Source organism: Pinus tabuliformis, chromosome 1_1 (genome assembly GCF_031772625.1).
Source record: "Pinus tabuliformis cultivar Carrire ecotype Pingquan chromosome 1_1, CPIR1, whole genome shotgun sequence".
In the NCBI taxonomy this organism is placed as follows: domain Eukaryota; kingdom Viridiplantae; phylum Streptophyta; class Pinopsida; order Pinales; family Pinaceae; genus Pinus; species Pinus tabuliformis.
The window spans coordinates 33,287,946-33,307,327 of record NC_142297.1 but is presented as its reverse complement, the minus strand read 5'-3'; the positions used below and the strand labels follow the sequence as shown (position 1 = coordinate 33,307,327).

At 36.7% G+C, this 19,382-nt stretch overlaps 1 protein-coding gene across 1 annotated transcript in view; it reads right to left on the bottom strand.

The window, feature by feature from the left end:
• Positions 1–19,382, bottom strand: part of LOC149211456 (protein HLB1-like) — a 257,251-nt gene that overhangs the window by 170,433 nt on the left and 67,436 nt on the right. The window contains exon 3 of the mRNA XM_089391501.1: positions 16,769–16,838. Coding sequence (XP_089247627.1) covers positions 16,769–16,838 — 70 coding nt within the window. The remainder of the gene's footprint in view (positions 1–16,768; positions 16,839–19,382) is intronic.

The following is a 19,382-nucleotide window of genomic DNA, read 5'->3' as shown; positions in this document are numbered from 1 at the left end:
AGGGCTAGCCAACCGGCGGGTTTGACCGGTTACCGGTTCAAACCGGCCAATTTTAAAAACACTAGAGACTAGAGAGTCGCATTTCCTCTTCTAGGCCTGACTGTAATAACCATAACTCATGTTAAAAGGACGAGAACCTAATTAGTATATTGAGATCATTGTAACCTCATCTATCGAGTTGCGTATCATCACAAATCATTGGTTGGACAGTTGTTAAATATTAAATCTGGTTGGGGGTGAGTTAAAGGACGTGGTGTTGTTGATTGTAATATTCCTAGACTTAAAGGTGTGGTTGTTGCCCTCAAAAAGATTGTTGAGCTAAATGTGCCTTGCTGGTAAAAGAACCAGGTTCCCCTGACACTCCATTCTTTGATGTATTTTCTCAAAAGTAAATAAAGAAGTTGTTTCTAACATCTTTATTGTGTAAACATTACTCTATCAGCGCTGTCAACATTTCTGAGTTGTTAAATTAGTTATACAATCCACTGGGAAATGCTTGAGAGTATTTGTTATCTCTGCATGACATTCTTGATAATATATATATAAATAAGTGCAGCCACAACAGTGTTTCCCTTGAACTATTCAAAGAAATTTGCTACTATACTCGGTTACAATCCAGAAAAGTATTGAGAATTTACAATGTTATTTAAGTGAGAATATTACATATACAGAGAATACACCACCAAAAACTCGCATAAATAACTCAGACAAACCCTCCAAAAAGCTCAACATGCTCCTCTCCTTGCATCTTCCTAGTTGTCACAAGAAGTAGCCCTTAAACTTGCCCCTTATTCTCTTCGCTGAGCTCCAAAGTCTGCAACCCAATCAAAAGTCTGTTTTTATGAAATTTTGAACTAGGATGATGCCTTATGAGGTCTACAACTTCCTTTATTTATATGCCACTTGTGGTGTGACAAATAGCCCTTAAGGGCACTCCTTACTCCAGGTCGACTTGTCGCTTTTAATTGCAACCCCACAATTTAACATATAAAAATTATTTTCTCAACTTGTAGACCTCCTTTCTTGGTGCTTGAAGTTGCCCCTTGCTCCTATAAGGGTGCTCTTCCATCTCCAAGTGTCCAATGTCCAAAATCCTCTTTGCTTTCACACCCACAAGCTTTGGTGCAAAGCCCGCATGTTGAGTTTTTACCCACAAAACACTTTTGTGGTGCCAATTCCTCCACAACCCTGAACCCTAGGGTTTGGGGTAACCGATGTTGCACACATTTTGTCAAAATTCCAAGGAAGCAGTTGTACCAATTTTTTCAAAGGATCAAGATCATCAGCGATCAGTTATTTTGTCATTGTAAACCCATTCTACAAATTTTTAATGTAAATGATGCTAGTAAGACCATATATGTATCTAGCGAACTAGGTAAGTTGATTATTTTGGCAACGAATTTCATCCTAGGAGGTTTTTCTTCTCCCTAATTCATCTATGTTTCTAAAAATGGATGATCGGCAGAGTTTTTCCTTCCAACTTCAGCCTAAAGCTAGGGTGGAATTTATCGTCAAAGTCTTACGTGAGTCCTATTGTTTTAGTCAAATCTTATGTAAAAGTGATTTGGGAATAATTTAAGTTAATTAGCTAAATTATTTTATTACAAATCACTTGTTCTACTAAATCATATTGTGTCGCAAAATTGGGTAATTAATTAAGAGTCTATAACGAACAGTCATGTTGGAAATACTAAGAGGGGGGGTGAATTAGTGTTTCTTTTCAATTGTTACTTATACCAGTTAAATCAATTATATTTAGAACACAAAATAAGCAATAGGAATAAATTTTTTTATTAATATTATCTTTATAATGAATCAAGTACAATATATAGGGCTCCAACCCTTGAGAAAGACATCGATCTTCAATTCCCCAGGCTCCAACCTATTGCCAAGCACCAACTTGGTCTTTTGTGAGGCAACAACCTCTAGGGCTCCAACCTTTAATTTAATTTTGAGTTAAATAAAAATCAATTAAATAAAAAAATCGTTTTTTCTCAAATTAAATAATTTCGACAGTGATGATTAAAAATTAATTGAATATTTATGAACAGTCGAGATTAATTTGACAGGGATCAAGCCAACTAGCCGTTGGAGATTTTACCTATAAATTAAAGGTCAGTGTCAATATGTCGTTTCATCCGATCTTTGAATTATGTACTAAGCTCTCAAGTTCTCTTGTATACTTTTTGAATTAATGAAAAATTATTTGGGGTTTCAACGAGTAAGAATGTTCCTCTTCATGAATTTATGGTAACATTGTTTTAATTTTTACTTAATGTTATGTGAAAACTATCAATCAATAGCTCCATTAGAATAATCTGAATACAGGTACCTTCTTCAGTTTGTTGGATTTGGGGTAACATTCTTAATTTTGATCGAAGTAGCACGTATCTCTATTTCTTCAGAATTTCATTGTTGTTCTATTTCTCTACTTGGTTTGATGGTTGATCTAGTGTTTGCAGGAGATTCTTCAGGTTTCTGTGGAGCATTTGGGGATAGTTCTCGGTTGGACCAGCCAATTCTTAGCATATATTTTCTGAAGAGCTTACTTCACATAAGTTTCGGGACTTATCTTAAGATTAAATTTTTTTGCAAGGTGTTTTTGGGTTAATACCTCTCTAAAATTTCAAAAAAATAAATAAATATTTGTGGATAAATTGATAGATCTAGAGTCTTAGATTATCGAATCTGGGAGCGGAGTTGGACTCATACTCCTCAAATCTGATAGATCCACAATCTTTGTGCATAGATTTGTAAATTTTTTATATAGATCTAGAAATTTTTTCTAACTTGGGTTTCTGAAGTTTTATTTATTTTTGTATATCTAGGTTTTGGGTGTTTTTGTTTTTGTTTATGCATGTGCAAATCTGAAGGAAAAATTTTATTTGAAGCTAGATCTAGACCCTGGAGGTTAAAATATGGCCTCAATACCATTTTGCAGGGACATTATTCAAAGTTTTTTACAGTCAGAGGGTTTCAAAATTTAGATCTAGGGATTTCATGAGTTTTCCTGAGAGGATTTGAAGCAGGAATATATCATTTTAAAAAAATATAAATTTCTGGAAAGATTTTTAAAAATGTTTGGCTACCGTCTGCTTCCCTGAAGCGCCTGTTGTCGCACAAAGTGTCCAGGCACCGCGACAACGCTCAGAGTAAGGGTTGTCACTCTAATCCTTACTCACTCCGTTTAGACTCTCTCCTAGGCAAGTCAAGGGGGGTAGTCACTAAGGTGAATGGATAAGGGTAGCCTGTGGAACACGAACTCTAGGAGATTTTAAAGATGAACAACTTGATGAATTTAGAATAAGTCACGATCAATTGACATAGATAGACAATCACAAGATAAAGATGACTATAGACCAGTGCCTTTAATTTGAATTAACAAAAGACTAAATAAATGACAAGTTATCCTGAATAATTTTCCAATATGTGACGAATGGTGACAATCAGGTATGATTAATATAAACGCCCAAAATGTTAACTTGCAAGAGATTCCAGATTTAAAGTAATTTTCATTAACTGCCCAAATCTAGATTCAATTAACTTTCTCCAACCGTCAATATGATTTAAAACACTTATTGCACTTGACAACAGAGAAATATCAAAAACGCATTTAATCACCAGATAACACCAAGGAACTTTAGATTAGCGCTTCAATAATTCTTTAGGCAAAAATAAAGTAAAACAAATCAACGGGTTAATAAATCGAATTTTTAATGGGAAATAGACCACATTAAAAATGTTTAAACACAAATCCCTTAATTTATTTCATTCTTAATTCTCACGTCAACAAAAATTTAAAAAAAATTAGATTTTTTAAAATCTTTAGAATTTTTTTAATTTTTAGGATTTTTCTAGATTTTAAATTTTTTTTAATGTTTTTTAGATTTTTTTTAGAATTTTCATGATTTTAGAAATTTTTTAGAATTTTTATGATTTTAGAAATTTTTTGATGTTTTTTAATGTTTTTTTTTAGAATTTTTTTGATTTTAGAAAAAATTTAATGTTTTTTAATGAAAATTTTAAATGAAAACAAAAAATAAAATAAAAAATGAAAAGTGAGAAAATCGAATCAAACCACAAAATTAAAAATAAAAGTCAAAACAGAAAATCAAAATAAAAGAAAAAATGAATCTAACTAACGCAAATGATGAAAATGAAAAAGGGAAAGTCGAAAACAAATAAAAATCAAAAATCAAATTAAAAATAAAGGGGAAATAAAATCAAAAATCAAAAGTAAAATTCAGAAATCATAGTTAATATAAAATCGAATCTCAAATACAAAAAGGGAAAATATTCTAACCCCTAATTTCTACGCATATACACATTCAAAAAATAAAATAATCAGAAATTAAACTAACTAAACTAAATGAAAATAAAAACTAACCTAACCAAACTCATATATACAAATAAAAAGAAAATCGAATGTGTATTTCTCTGTTGTTTGTTTATGCAGGTGAGACGGAGGTGAGAGCAACTGAACAACGGCAAAGATGAGGTTGTGATGGACAACAAAATGTGCGAAGGGAGGGCGAGGGTTAGCAATGTGAGATAGCAGGTTAATGGGAAAGACTTGGACAGAGTCGTAGATAGTGAAGGAGTTGGGCAGAGGAGAGATGCAGCGAGAACGGAAGGAAAGAAAAAGATGACAGCAGGCAGCAGCGTTTGGAAGTTGCAAGTTTGCATGGAGAGGCAGCGTGGATTGATTGTGAGGGTTTGGACAGCAGTTTGACGTCAGAAGCAGAGAGGAATGGAGCAGCAACACGCAGCGAGGGTTTAGGCGAGCATTTTGATGGGAGAAATGTGGATGGGTAGCAAGACTAGGGTTTGCATATTTGTAAAGAATGTAGCAGCAACAAAAAGACAGTGAGCCTTCTAAAAAAAATCGAAATTGCACAATGAATTCCACAAATCAGGCCGCAAATCAAAGAAACCAATCAGCAAACTGGTGGTCCAGAAACCCCTTAAAAAATTTCCAGAAATCTTAATGATAAAATTTTTTGCTTCAGATTTTTTTATGAAACCCTTCAAAAAAATTCCAGATTATAAAAAAAAATTAAAAAATTAAAAATAAAAATTTAAAAATTAAACCCCTGGATTGCAAAAGTTGAATAATATTCCCTGCAAAATTATGCAAATAAAACCCCAGAGATCCAGATCTTACCCTCCAGGGCCTAGATCTAAACTCTACACGGATTTTTTCTTCAGATCTGTCGCTGCATGACAACAAGAAAACACCCAAACGATATATAACAATGGTAAAAAAACTAAAACCCCAAAAACCCAAGTCAAAAAACCAAAAAAATTTACAGATCTATGAACAAGAATGACAAATCTATCAAATCTGAGGAGTGTGAGTCCAACTCCGCTCCCAGATCTGATAATCTAAGGCTATCAACAGTCAGATTTATCGATTTAGCACAGAAAAAAATATTTTTTTTGAATTTTAAGGGAGGTGCTGAGCCCAAAACCCTTCATGCATCACCCATAAAAAATATCTTATGATAAGCCCGGGATCAAATTAAGTTGGGCTCTTCAAAAAACATGGATCAAAAGTTGGCTGGTCCAACTGAAAACTTCCTCGAACGCCCGATGATCTAAAAATCAAGACTTTCCTGCAAAACTCAATTCAGCCATCAACATAGAGCGAGAAAATGATAATAAAATTCAGATAAATAGAGATACCTGCTATTACATTCAAAATTTAAATTATCACTTAAACCCCAGTGACTGAGCAAGATAACTGTACTCAAATCACTCTTCAAAAGCTATTATCAATGGCTAAAAAATATTACACATGAAAAACGATACATCTTACAATATTTCCATGAAGAATAACACCGGTGAAAATTAACCCCAAAGTCTTCCTTTATTATTCAGAAAAAAAATATTACACAAGAGCTTTTCACTTAGCACACAACTCAAAGGTCGGATGAATTGACTGACAAATGACTTCCTATTTAAAGATAAATCCTCCAATGGCTAGTTCGAGTGATTCATGTCAAAGCAATCTCAACCGTTGATGAGTATCAAAATTTCTTTTAATCTCATCCATTGAAATTTTAAATTCTTGAGGAAATTAAAATTTTTCAATTAAATGCATTTTAATTAATTCAAAAATTAAGTTTTTTAATTAATTTCCTCAAAATTTTGACTTTGATTTAACCCCAGGGACCAAAGGCTTAAAATTTAGCAAAATAATTAATTTACCTTAGTCTCGGGACCTTTTAAAATTTGAATTTTAAGGACCGAAGAATTTTGCCTTTAGAGAATTTAAATTTACCTAAGACCTAGAATTAATTAAATTTCTGGCTTAGGATTTTAATTAATTTTTTGGCCAGAAAATTTAATTAATTAACCTATGAGGGGATAAATTATTTTTTTCCAACTCTCAAAACACTTTACATCATAATTTTCACATTTTTACATCATAAAGGGGAAAACCCAATTGAAAAAGACCCTCACAGACTACCCATTTCTGCTTCACAAATATAATCCAGTAGACCAAACAATTTGTAATAAAATAACCTAATCAAATAGTTAGGATTATTCCAGTGACAAAATCCATTCCGGCGTTGGGATAAGACTGAAGGAAAACTCTGCCGACCATCCGAGAATTGATCGATGAGACAAAAAAACCTTCCGGAATGTAGATCGTCACCAGAAAAGTTGGTTTACCTAGGCAATTACATACACGACACGGATCTGTTGAGATTATTTACATTTTACACATGCAAAAAGGGTTTACAATATAACATGATGATCAGGTTGATGATGATAGTTGGACGGCACAGACACGTCAATCAGGCGCTATCCCTTTTGCGAAAAAAAATGGGGTGTACTGCTATGGGCCGTTTCTCTTCCCTAATATCGTTTTTCTATTTCCCTGATGGTTGCCATCTACCCAAGCTTGCCCTTCCTCCTCATAACATTTCCATTCTCCCCGCTGCTCGCGTCCCTTATTTCCTTTCCCTTGCCTATGGGAGCCTCGCATTTCCCAGGCCTACATCTCTCTTCCACCAGTTTCATTCCCCTCGCTTTCCCTCGTCTCCCATATTCCCTCAAACCTATTGCAGCTCCTCTCCCTATCGTGAAATCCTCCTTCTCGCACCCTTGCGTATTCTTTCCTTTCCTCATTGCTCGCCCATCAACCTACATACTAACCCTCGTTGTTCGTTGCGATCTCCTCAGCTCCATCCTCCGTCGCGGTCAACCTGCAAAAGCCCTCACGATTTCATCTTTGATTTTTTTCCTTTAGCTTTTGTTTTAAATTCCGTTGAGGGTTAGATTTTTTTCGTTACACAAATAATTCGATATTTTCTTGAGTTTGCTTGTTTCACTTTTTTTTTTGAAAACTAGATTTTAATTTTTTTGTGACGTTGATTTCTTTTTAAATCGAAATTTTTTTTGCTTGCTTTTCTTTTTCCTTTTGTTTTGATTTCTTTATGGCACTTTGATTTTGTTTGATAAATAAAAAGTTATATATATATATATATATATATATATATATATATATATATATATATATTTTCTTTTTCTAATGTGACTTTCATATTTCTAAAGAATTAAATCAAAAAAGAACTTTGTGCTCTCACATTAAAATTTTAAATTTCTATGTTACCTTTGGCCCATTAAAATATTAATTTATTAAGCCTTTTGATTTTTTACTTTTGTCACATTAAAAAACTTAATTAAGCATTTGCCACATTAAATTTGTTTCATAAAACTTAACACATTAAAATTGCCTAAAGAATAATTAAATTTTTAATCTAAAGTTCCTTCTAGGCATTTTTGTGTTAGGAGTTTGGGACTTTAAAATTTAAAGCGGAAAATTTTGTCGTATTAAAAATTTATTTTCTCTATAGTCAAACACGCTTAAATATTTTTTAAATCGTCTATAAAAGATTCAGTATAGGAAATCAACAATTTTTTCTGGATTTGGCTCATTTAAGAAAAATCATTTTAATTCTGGAATTTATTAGAATATATCTCTATATCTCTATTTAGTAATGCTCAGTCTTTTAGATGTTTCTATTCTTATTCTTTTAGCAGTTTCTTAGATGAAACTGTTTTGTTCGATATTCTACATAGAAACCTGATGTTTCTATTCTTGTAAATATCTTTGTATTATCATTGAGCTGTTTGCTCCATGTGAATTAATTCATTGAACATTCTTTTATGGTATCAGAGCAAGGTTAAGAGATTCTTCTTGAACAGTAATTCTCTTTGCATCGTAATCTCTTGAGTCCTTTCTAAGGTCGAGCCCTCTGTAAGCCAGGCAGCCTTCACTGAGTCTTAGCCTCGGCTTTGCTCGCTGTGATAAAAGCTTACAGTCGTCCATCTCGATACAGAAATGGATTCTTCTCTTGCATGATCATTTTATTAAAGAAATAACTTTGTGGCGGTGACTGTTTTCGTGGAAGCGGGATTTTTTTTGGCTGGTCAGTTCTGCTTGGAATCACGGATCCGGCTATCTTCTTCTTCACCTGGCGGCTACTCGACCACACCGTGGAATTTCTCAGCATTCGTGATCCAGGTGTTCTACTTTCAAAACTCATTTGTTTGTTTGAAAATCGGAGTTGTGTTTTGAAAATCGATCTGCGAGCATCGGTCAAATTTTTTTTGCTGATTAAACGCTGTCAAACTTGTGGCTTATGTATCCGTGGCAATACATTTTGCATCCCGTGACATTCATTTGAAACCCGTGGCTCTATATATATATCACGCAACCTGTGTATTCATTATATATCACGCATCCTGTGTATTTTGCAAGCGTCCGTGGATTTATAAGTCAAACCACGTGGATCTGAAGCCCGTGGATTTATAAAGTCAAAACCCGTGGTTCATTGTATTTCACGTAACCTTTTTTTTTTGCAATCGCTGTATCTTGCAAACTCTGTTACGTAACCCGTGGTTCTCTGTCATACGCCTGTGATTTATTATAGCTCTGTCATACGCCCGTGGTTCTCTGCAAACTCTGTTACGTAACCCGTGGTGCTCTGTCATACGCCCGTGGTTTATTGTATTTCGCCCGTGGTTTATTGTATACGCCCGTGGTTTTTTCCGGCCCGTATTTGATAACCCGTGGCAGTTTGAAGTTTGAAAATCCGTGGTCCAGCCCGTATGTGATAACCCGTGGCAGTTGATTTTTGAAATCCCGTGGTTCATATATATATTTTGATAACCCGTGGCAGTTGAAACACGCTGAGTCGTTTCCAGTTGAGACGTGAAGGCTTGATAGCTCACGTGGGCCATCGTGGTTAGATCGTGGTTCATATATATATTTTGATAACCTGTGGCAGTTGAAACACGCTGAGTCGTTTCCAGCTGAGACGTGAAGGCTTGATAGCTCACGTGGGCCATCGTGGTTAGATATTGGGATTTAATTTATCAGCTTTACCAATCCGTGGTCTTTGCCGGAATTTGTTTTCCGTGGTTTTGGTTGCCGGCATTTTTATCAGCAGTTCTGGTTGTCAGAATTTTTTATCAGCGGATTTTTTTTGGTATCCTGTCAGCCTTCTTTACACAGCTATACACCTGTGGGTTTTGGTGCATGCTCCTGTGGGAAACTAAATTCTCAGAAATTTATATTTTGTGCTAGCAGGATTATCATTGATTTAGACTGGAGAGATACCTTTGCTGAGTAAATTTTTTTTAGCAGGACAAAGTTGGTCTTTGCTGGGTAACATTGTTTTTAGCAGGACAAAGTCTGTTCTCTAATTAACATCAGGATAAACAGTCAGCTACATTGTTCTTGTGTGTCATACTTTTGTATTCTCTTTGTGAAAATGGCCACACTTACCAATCTGATGTTAGAAGGAAATCAACGGTTTAATGGCAGCAACTATAACATTTGGAAACAAAGACTGCTGACCATTTTTGAGTACAGGCGTCTTGATCAACTCATTTTGGGCAAAGAGCTTCGTCCAGGTACAGCCGGGACTGATCAAGATAAATTTGATGATCGAAATCGAGAGGCTATTATGCTTCTCAAGCTCTCTGTTGCTGATGATCAGTTACCACAGATCCCTTCTGGCAAGACAGCTGCTGAAATCTGGCAACAGTTGAAAGAATTGCATGAGACATCTGATAAAAGCAGAGCTTTTTTTCTCAAAAATCAGTTGTTCTCCATCATGATGGATGAACATATGTCTTTACAGGAACATCTCAACAAAATTAAAGACATTCGAGATCAGCTCGACGCCATTGGTCGGACCATGGAGGAAGAAGATATGGTAGTCATTACCCTGAAGAGTCTACCAAAATCTTATGAACACTTCATTGAAACACTCAACATTACAACCACAAATGTTGATCTGAAGTTTTCAGATTTATGTACCAAACTTCTGCAACAAGATAGGTGGAAACAGCAGTTTGGTAGTGGTACTTCATCAGTGCCCTTGGAAAATGCATTTGCTGCAAAATATCAGTCCTCTCAGTCTTTTCAGCAGAGAGGATCATCTCAGTCTTTTGATCCTAACAGGAAGAAAAGTGTACAGTGTAATTACTGTCACAAGTTCGGTCACATGAAGAAAGACTGCAGGCAGAGGATTGCTGCTGAACAAAAGAAACAGGGAGGGTCCCATCAGACAGCGAATGTTGCAGAACATTCCGAGCAGACAGATTCTGCCTTTTACGCCTTTATGGCTAAAAGGTCTTCAGAACATGTTCCTTCCTCTGCATGGTACATTGATTCTGGTGCATCACGCCACTTCTCTCACAGGCGTGACTGGTTTATTGACTTTTCACCTTTCAGTGATTCAGTTGTATTTGGTGGAGGTGAAAAGTACACTATTGCTGGCAGGGGTACAGTTCAAATTCAGTCTGGTGGACGCACGCTCATATTTCTAAATGTATACTATGTTCCTGGTATGGAGATTAATCTCCTCTCTGTCAGTCAGATTATGAGGAATTCTCCTCAGCTTGATGTTGTGTTCAGTGCACACAAGTGTTCCATCATTGACAGGGAAACCAGTCTGACAGTTGCTACTGGCCTCGAGGACCATGGTCTATACAGGCTACTTGACACCGGTGACTTTCCAGAAGTGGCACTAGCAGCTCGTGTCTCTCCCATCAGTACTCTATGGCATCAGCGATATGGGCATCTCAATATGCAGTATCTCTCTCAGCTCTCTCGGGAGGGACTTGTGTCAGGATTACCTGATATTCAGACTCAGCAGTTGGGGGTATGCAGCGCCTGTCAAGCGGGAAAGCAACATCAGTCGTCATTCAAAACTGGAGAATCTTGGCGCGCATCCCAGGTACTTCAGTTACTTCATGCTGATATTTGTGGTCCTATGAATACAGCTTCTATAACTGCTTGCAAATACTTTTTACTTATTGTAGATGACTTCAGTCGAAAGATGTGGGTGTATTTTTTAAAAAATAAATCTGATGCTCTTAGTACCTTTCAGAAGTTTAAAACTTTAGTTGAAAACGAATCTGGTTGTAATATCATGACCCTTAGGACCGACAATGGGGGGGAATTTTGTTCCTCAGCTTTTGCCAACTTCTGTGATATTCATGGCATCAAACGTCAATTCACCACACCTTACACTCCCCAGCAGAACAGTGTTGTCGAGCGTCGCAATCGCACGGTTGTTGAAATGGCCCGTTCCATGTTACAACACCGGAGTGTTCCAAACAAATTCTGGGCTGAAGCAGTATTTACTGCTGTTTACCTTCTTAACCGATCCCCTACTCAGGCTGTTAAAGGGAAGACTCCTGAAGAAGTGTGGTCTGGTCGTAAGCCCAAGATCAGTCATCTCAAAGTTTTTGGCTCAGTTGCATATGTTTGGATTCCATCTGCTAAGCGATCTAAGTTGGATTCCAAAAGTCAGAAACTCATGATGACAGGTTACAGTGATCATCACAAGGCTTATAGGCTGATAGATATAGCCACTGGTCGACTTAGCTTCAGTCGAGATGTAGTATTTGATGAAGACAGAGGATTCTTTCAGTCTTCTTCTTCTGAGCAGCGTTCTGAGGATCCGCCTCACAGTGTTCTTCTTCCAGTCAGTCCATCTGATGGGAGGGATGATGTAGCATCAAGATTTGATACTACTCTATCTGAGCTTCCTCCAGAAGCTAATCCCCCTCTTGCTGTCCCTATTGCTCTTGAGCCTGCTTCTCTTCCTCCTGATATTGGTCCCTCTAACCCTGATATTGGTTCTTCTTCTCTTCGGCCAAAATGGTGGGCTAAAACCATAGGTGATCTCAGGGATGATGAGCTCCTTGAAGGTAGAACTTCTAGGCATAAGAACAGACAACAGTCTACAGTCAATTTTGCTCTTATGGCTAACCTTCACAGTACTTTTGAGCCTCAAACATATTCAGAAGCTAAGGGTATATCTGAGTGGGAACAGGCTATGGAAGCAGAATTTCAGAGTCTTCAGAAGAATCACACATGGACTCTTTCTGATCTTCCTGCAAACAAAAAACCCATAGGCTGCAAATGGGTGTTCAAAGTCAAATACAAAGCTGATGGAACCTTAGACAAGTATAAAGCTCGGCTTGTGGCTCGAGGATTTTCACAGCAGGAAGGCATCGACTATGAGGAGACTTTTGCTCCTACAGCCAAGATGAGTACTATCAGGCTGGTGCTTGCCCTAGCAGCTCAGTTCAAGTGGAAAGTTCATCAGATGGATGTAAAAAGTGCTTTCCTAAATGGTGATCTCCAAGAAGAAGTCTACATGACGCAGCCTCCAGGATTCAAGGTTGCTGGTCAAGAACAGAAAGTGTGTCGGTTAGTTAAAGCAATCTATGGATTAAAACAAGCTCCTCGGGCTTGGTACATAAAAATTGATCAGTATCTGACAGATCAGGGTTTTCAGCGGAGTCCATCTGATGCAAACCTGTATATCAAGCATACTGATGATGATATCTTGTTTGTAGTTGTCTATGTGGATGATCTTATCATTACTGGCAGCTCTGCACATTTGATCCATGAGATCAAACAAGATCTATGCAGAACTTTTGAGATGACAGACTTGGGACTTCTTCATTACTGTCTGGGGGTTGAAGTGTGGCAGACTGAAAATCAGATCTTTCTTTCTCAGTCCAAGTATGCCAAAAATCTTGTGGAAAGGTTCAGAATGCAGGATTGCAAACCGGCCACGACTCCTATGGAACCAGGGCTCAAACTTTCAGCACAGTCATCCTCTCCTCTTGTGGATGAAACTTTATTCAGGCAATTAGTGGGCAGTCTCATCTATCTTACTGCTACCAGACCTGACATCAGTTTTGCAGTAAGCTACATTTCTCGCTTTATGTCAGCTCCTAAAGCTGATCATTGGATAGCAGCAAAGCGGGTGCTACGATATGTGCGTGGTACTTCTGATTATGGCCTCTTATATACTCACAGCTCCACTCCTGTTCTCAGTGGCTACACTGACTCTGACTGGGCCGGTTCGGTTGATGACCGTAAATCTACAGCTGGGTATGTGTTTAGTCTAGGATCTGGAGCTGTTACTTGGACTAGTAAGAAGCAACAGGTAGTGGCTCTCTCCTCAACAGAAGCAGAGTATCGGGGAGCAGTTAAGGCCGCCTGTGAGGCAGTTTGGCTTCGTCGTATGCTTGCAGATATGCATGTTTTTCAGACAGGGCCTACTTCTTTGTTTTGTGATAATCAGGGAGTGCTCAAACTTGCCAAGAATCCTGTCTTTCATGAACGAACAAAGCATGTGGAAACTCACTGCCACTACATTCGACAGCTGGTTGAAGACGGCTCAGTTCAGTTGCACTATGTTCCCACCACAGAGCAGCCCGCCGATATTTTTACCAAGCCTCTTGGTCCTGATAAATTTGTAAAATTTCGCGGGTCTATTGGTGTTGTAAATAGATTGAGCATTAAGGGAGGGTATTAGAATATATCTCTATATCTCTATTTAGTAATGCTCAGTCTTTTAGATGTTTCTATTCTTATTCTTTTAGCAGTTTCTTAGATGAAACTGTTTTGTTCGATATTCTACATAGAAACCTGATGTTTCTATTCTTGTAAATATCTTTGTATTATCATTGAGCTGTTTGCTCCATGTGAATTAATTCATTGAACATTCTTTTAGAATTGTTAAGTGTTGTAGCATTTAAATTTCATAGTTCTTATGGTATTTAAATTTTCAAAATTGAATTGCTAAAGTATTTGCATGCTAAGGTTTTGAGCATTGTCTTATGCTTGGCATTTATTGAGATTGTTTGCCGTTGAATTAGCTCTAATTACTTGAATTATTTGATGTTTATTGCATGTCAAATATTTTGCAAATATTTCGAGTAATTATTAAAGTACTTTGCCATGGGATTGTGATAAATTGCATATCTTTTGTTTCCTAAGCTGAGTATTTTTTGAGCAACTGATATTAAATTGTGAAAAAGTTTTTGTTCTTTTAGCTATAATTGTAATGAAAAGATTTGAAGTAAACTTGTGGTTTAATTGTGATATGTTAAGGGGTTTATCTTTCAATCTTCATCTAGTAAAGTGAAATTTTCATTTTGGTAATTAAGGGCTTTGATAAATTGTAGCATAAGCGCTTCTAATCCTTGAATCTAATTTCATCTCATCTTCTAATCATCTCGTGCATTTGCATATTAAGTTAGTTTTGCATAAGTAAAATTTACTTCCAAGCATACTTCAGGAAAGGTATCGTTAATCACACCCTAGTGTGCTTCACCTTATCTTCTCTCTGCCAATACTTTAGGAAATGTATCGTTAATCACACCTTAGTGTGTTTCACCTTATCTTCTCTTTGCCAATTACAACGAAATCAGGCTCAATATAGAAAAGATTAAAGGGTTTAAACATAGAAAAGCATTTAACTAAAATTAACCAAGATTTCTGCATCTCACATTAGTTTTTGGATCTGCATTTCATATAAGATAGTCACTCATCCAAGAAGCAGTGGCAAATCAATTACTTGGTCCTAAATTTCCTAGCAAGATTGTTGACACCATAAGGCACTGGTATCAATCATTTGAATCTAATCAAATCTTATAAGTCTTGTTAAATCTTAATCAAGTACTTGGTCGCTTCACTGTGTCTCCCGAACTAGTTGGTTCCCAACTAATTCTCCTTCATCCCATTTCTGTAGGGTCTAGCCCCCTAGCCTGTTGTAGGGAGACAGCTTAAACGGAGAGATTGAGGATCAAGGTGACAGCCCCTGATCTGAGTCGTTGTCTCAGTGCCTAGACATTTTGTGCAACAGCATGCCCCAACAAGAAAACCAAGCTATCTCCAGCACTAAACTGAGGTGAGATCAAGGACACAATGGACCAATTCCCACTTTCAAGAGCAGAAAATGGCAGTACAAAACTTTATATATTCACAATGTTGTTATTTGAAACTTTGATATGATTAAAAGATATGGTCTTAAATACAGATGGACCTCTAACCTTTATTCTGTCACTGCACAAAGGCATGAAATCTCATTTGTGATAATTACGGTTTGAACATAGGTTGGTCCCTTATCTTGGACTTTGCCTTGACCATTCAATATATTTATTTGATTTGACAAGTGACATGATATTTTTTTGCTCTATTCTTATCAAACCATATTTGATCACCATGTTCAGAGTTGTTTTCAGCCCTTCCTTATACTTTTGTTTGCACAAACACTTCTTAAGCTCGACACCTGACTACATGATGTATTCCAACAACTAATGGTGATCACAAGTTGTCCCTTAGCCACTAGCAGTCACCTGCAAAATACCTTAAAAATAATAAAAAGTGCATAATGCACTCCTGTGAGCAGGGTTCAGGAATGTTAGACACCTGATCCCATGCCCCACCACATAAAAGGACGCAATTGAATGGGGAAAGAGTTACTTTGAATTGCTGATCGTGAATCATTAAACACGGAGAAATATTCATTGAGAAAGAAGTGCCCTGGTGCTACCAATCCCTGCAAAAGTATCTTGTTGGAAATCCTTTTTCAACTATACAGTCCCTTCCTCTAAGAGACTGAATTTCCTTGTTGAACTTGTCTCCTTTGCATATAAGAATTGTTGGTCGTTAGAGACCTGAGGGTGATTTCATGTGTGGCTGCAGTTGAACTGTCATTTGGGGTGAAGGAAGCCCTGACTCACATACTAAGATATACCATTGATTATTGTACTTTTACGGTCTCTATTCTTCACCCCCAGCCCCCACAACCCCCATACTCATTATTATATATGTTGGAAATCTTGATGAGTTGAATTATATATTTCTGTATTTGGTATATTTTGATTTCTTTGAATTGAATTATTATATGGCTGAAAGTATTTGAAGAAAGCTGTAGTTGTTTTCTTGTGTTCAGGGGCCTTAGAAATACAGTATGGCAACTTGCTGTGGTGAAGCTTACACAGAAGGAATAAGGATAAGCTATCTGATCTGGTGAGTTTCTTCATTGTCCTACTTTTTTCTCATTTCAGGAATTTGATTCAACAGATCGGGAAATCGTCTCCTTTAGTTTGTTTTACCTTTCAGTCTGTCGGCAAAATCCCAACACTTTGCTGGTGATCTCTGACTCGCACAGAGATGTAAAAACCTTTTAGACAGCCCCCTCTGAGATATTCCTCACCTCAAAAGGAATTATTTTAACAATCAGAGGGGTTTCTGCATCCCCAAAAGGTATAAAATCATAAGCCTGTCTATACTACCAGTTTGATAAGTTCTAACAAGATACACCCTCTCACCTATTAGTGCCAGTCATCCATTCATTGATAATTATACCATAATAAAATTCTACGAATGGAAACAGGCCTTTAACCATTCATTTAAACGTTCAGTAAATACCTGCAGAACCAAAGCCCAATTGTAAAGCGCATCATAGTCTTGTGGGTTCCTTTCAATTGTACTTGCATACCTGTAGTACATATGCAGATGTGCATAAACATTAAAAGTACACATTGATATAAATATATGTTGACTAAAAAATTACTTTCTCCATCCTGCAAAGCCTTTCAAAAAGTTACACATATTAAACTAGAAAAGCAATTTCCAAAATCTAAAACAGAAATGCAAGAACTATCACACCAGCAGAATTTGGCTGCTGGCATAACAATAGCTTATGACAAAGCATGAATTATGTTTCACAAAGACTGCTACAACGAAAAGGATTTACTTAGATGTAATACTTAAACATAAAATGTGAATGTGACTACAGTTAAAGTCTTAATATACCCAATCAAACTATCAATACTAGTATGGTATAGCATTGCAAACAAGATCATAGAAAGATGGAAACATTAGTGTTGGATAGAATATGACAATCTGCTCTAGAGTCCAAACCAAAGTTAACTAAACTTTGCATCTTGAACCTGCAACGTTAGAGAAGGAATCGCCTAAAGGAAAAGGGAAGGCCTCCCATTTTAATGAGAAAGTAATTGGATTTAGAAGGGAAAAGAGATTTCAGGCCAATAAGGAGCATTTTTGAGAACACCCCAAAAGATAACGAGCATCCATTGTCATCCCCCCATCACAGATGTTACAACTCCTACATTCAGCTCAATCACAGGAGATGTTTGTGCAACAAACAACAGATAGTCCCTGTTATCCACCAACCTGCTGGTGGGTAAAAGGTTCTCAAGGATGTTATCATCTGACTTTTGCACAAGTTGATTGAAGATCTGATAGGTTTTTGAAATAAAAGGAGGTACAGGATACCTTTGGACTCCAGGTTCATAAGAATTTGTTGACCCTCATGAGATCTGACAAACCTGGTCTACAAACTCGAAATATGCAAGGTAGATCATTCCGTTCCTTAACGTCAAGTTGGATTAAGTTCTTCACACTTGGAGGTTTGTACCCATACAAAGCTATAAATGGCATCACCTTAAATTACTTTCAATTTTGAATCACAGTCACAATTTCTTTTGGTAGTCCGTGTAATTAGTATACATTTTTAGAAAATATTTGTGCCATCTGTTTTGCTTTTAAGTTCTTCACACTTGGAGGTTTATACCCATACAAAGCCATAAATGGCATCACCTTAAATTACTTTCAATTTTGAATCACAGTCACAATTTCTTTTGGTAGTCCATGTAATTAGTATAAATTTTTAGAAAATATTTGTGCCATCTGTTTTGCTTTTATTGGACAGTTATGAAACATGTGCACCTTGTCAGTGTTAACTTAATGGTCATCAAAAGGCAATAGAGTCTTGGTTAGTGTCTTTATAATATAGTGACATAACTATGAGTTGATAAATGTAGACATTAAAAGATTATGTATTCGGGAGTTACATAACAATTCTCTTTACTACTATGTAATGAGACATTGAATCACTCAATAATGTATCAATCTACTCTCTCTCTCTTTCTTTCACTCTCTCTGAGTGCATTTCTGTTCATGCTCTTGCAAATATAAAAACTGAAATGGTATCAGAGCTACAAAAAAAAAGTTCCGAAGTTGGAAGCAGGGGAAGACCTAGGCACTACTTAGATCAGCAACAATGTAAGAAAAAACAATCACGCACAGTTGAACAAAAGCAAGGCAACTTGATTCCAGAAATAAGTTTTTTGTTGAAATAATACAAAATTTTATTTCTAATTCTACGTGGTAAACTTTGATGAGAAAGGTGTCAGAGAAGAACTATCATTTTTATGTGGTGAGGTTTGATGAGAAACGTGACCATGAAGAACTATCAGGCAACGCTTTCTTAGAAAGGAGACACATGTTGATCCGGATTTATGAAGGAATGAAATGAAAAACAGATTTCAAACAGAAACACAGAGGCACAGTGAAATTGAACTTCAATTAATAGATAGAAACGCTGAAATTGTTTACATGCAGAAAGAAACCAAACTAGCTCGAACTGTTGTAGCTTATCTCTGAGAAGAGATGTGATGGCTATGCGCATTCTGAACTATGTTGCAATGAGGATTCGAGGCCATTTTATCATTAAGAAACAATGAGAAACCCTAAACATCCAAAACCCTAAACAATGAATTTTCAGATCACCATGGGGAACAAGGCAAGGTGTATTCCAGTAGGGAGGGGTACCATAGTTTTTCTGAACTATGTTACAATGAGGATTCGAGGCCATTTTATCATTAAGAAACAATGAGAAACCCTAAACATCCAAAACCCTAAACAATGAATTTTCAGATCACCATGGGGAACAAGGCAAGGTGTATTCCAGTAGGGAGGGGTACCATAGTTTTTCAAACAGAAACACGAGAGCGGTTCCATGCTACCAATGTGTTGCATGTAGCAGGAATGGGGATGAATTTACTTTCTGTGTCGCAACTTCAAAGCAAAGGCTATGATGTTTTCTTCATTAAGGAGAAAGTATACGTCAAACACCCAAGCTAGAAAAAGAAAGTGCATATCAAGATCAAAAGTAATAGGTTGTACAGACTACAACTAGAATCACCAATGGCAATAATAGGCAGTCATGGAGACAAGG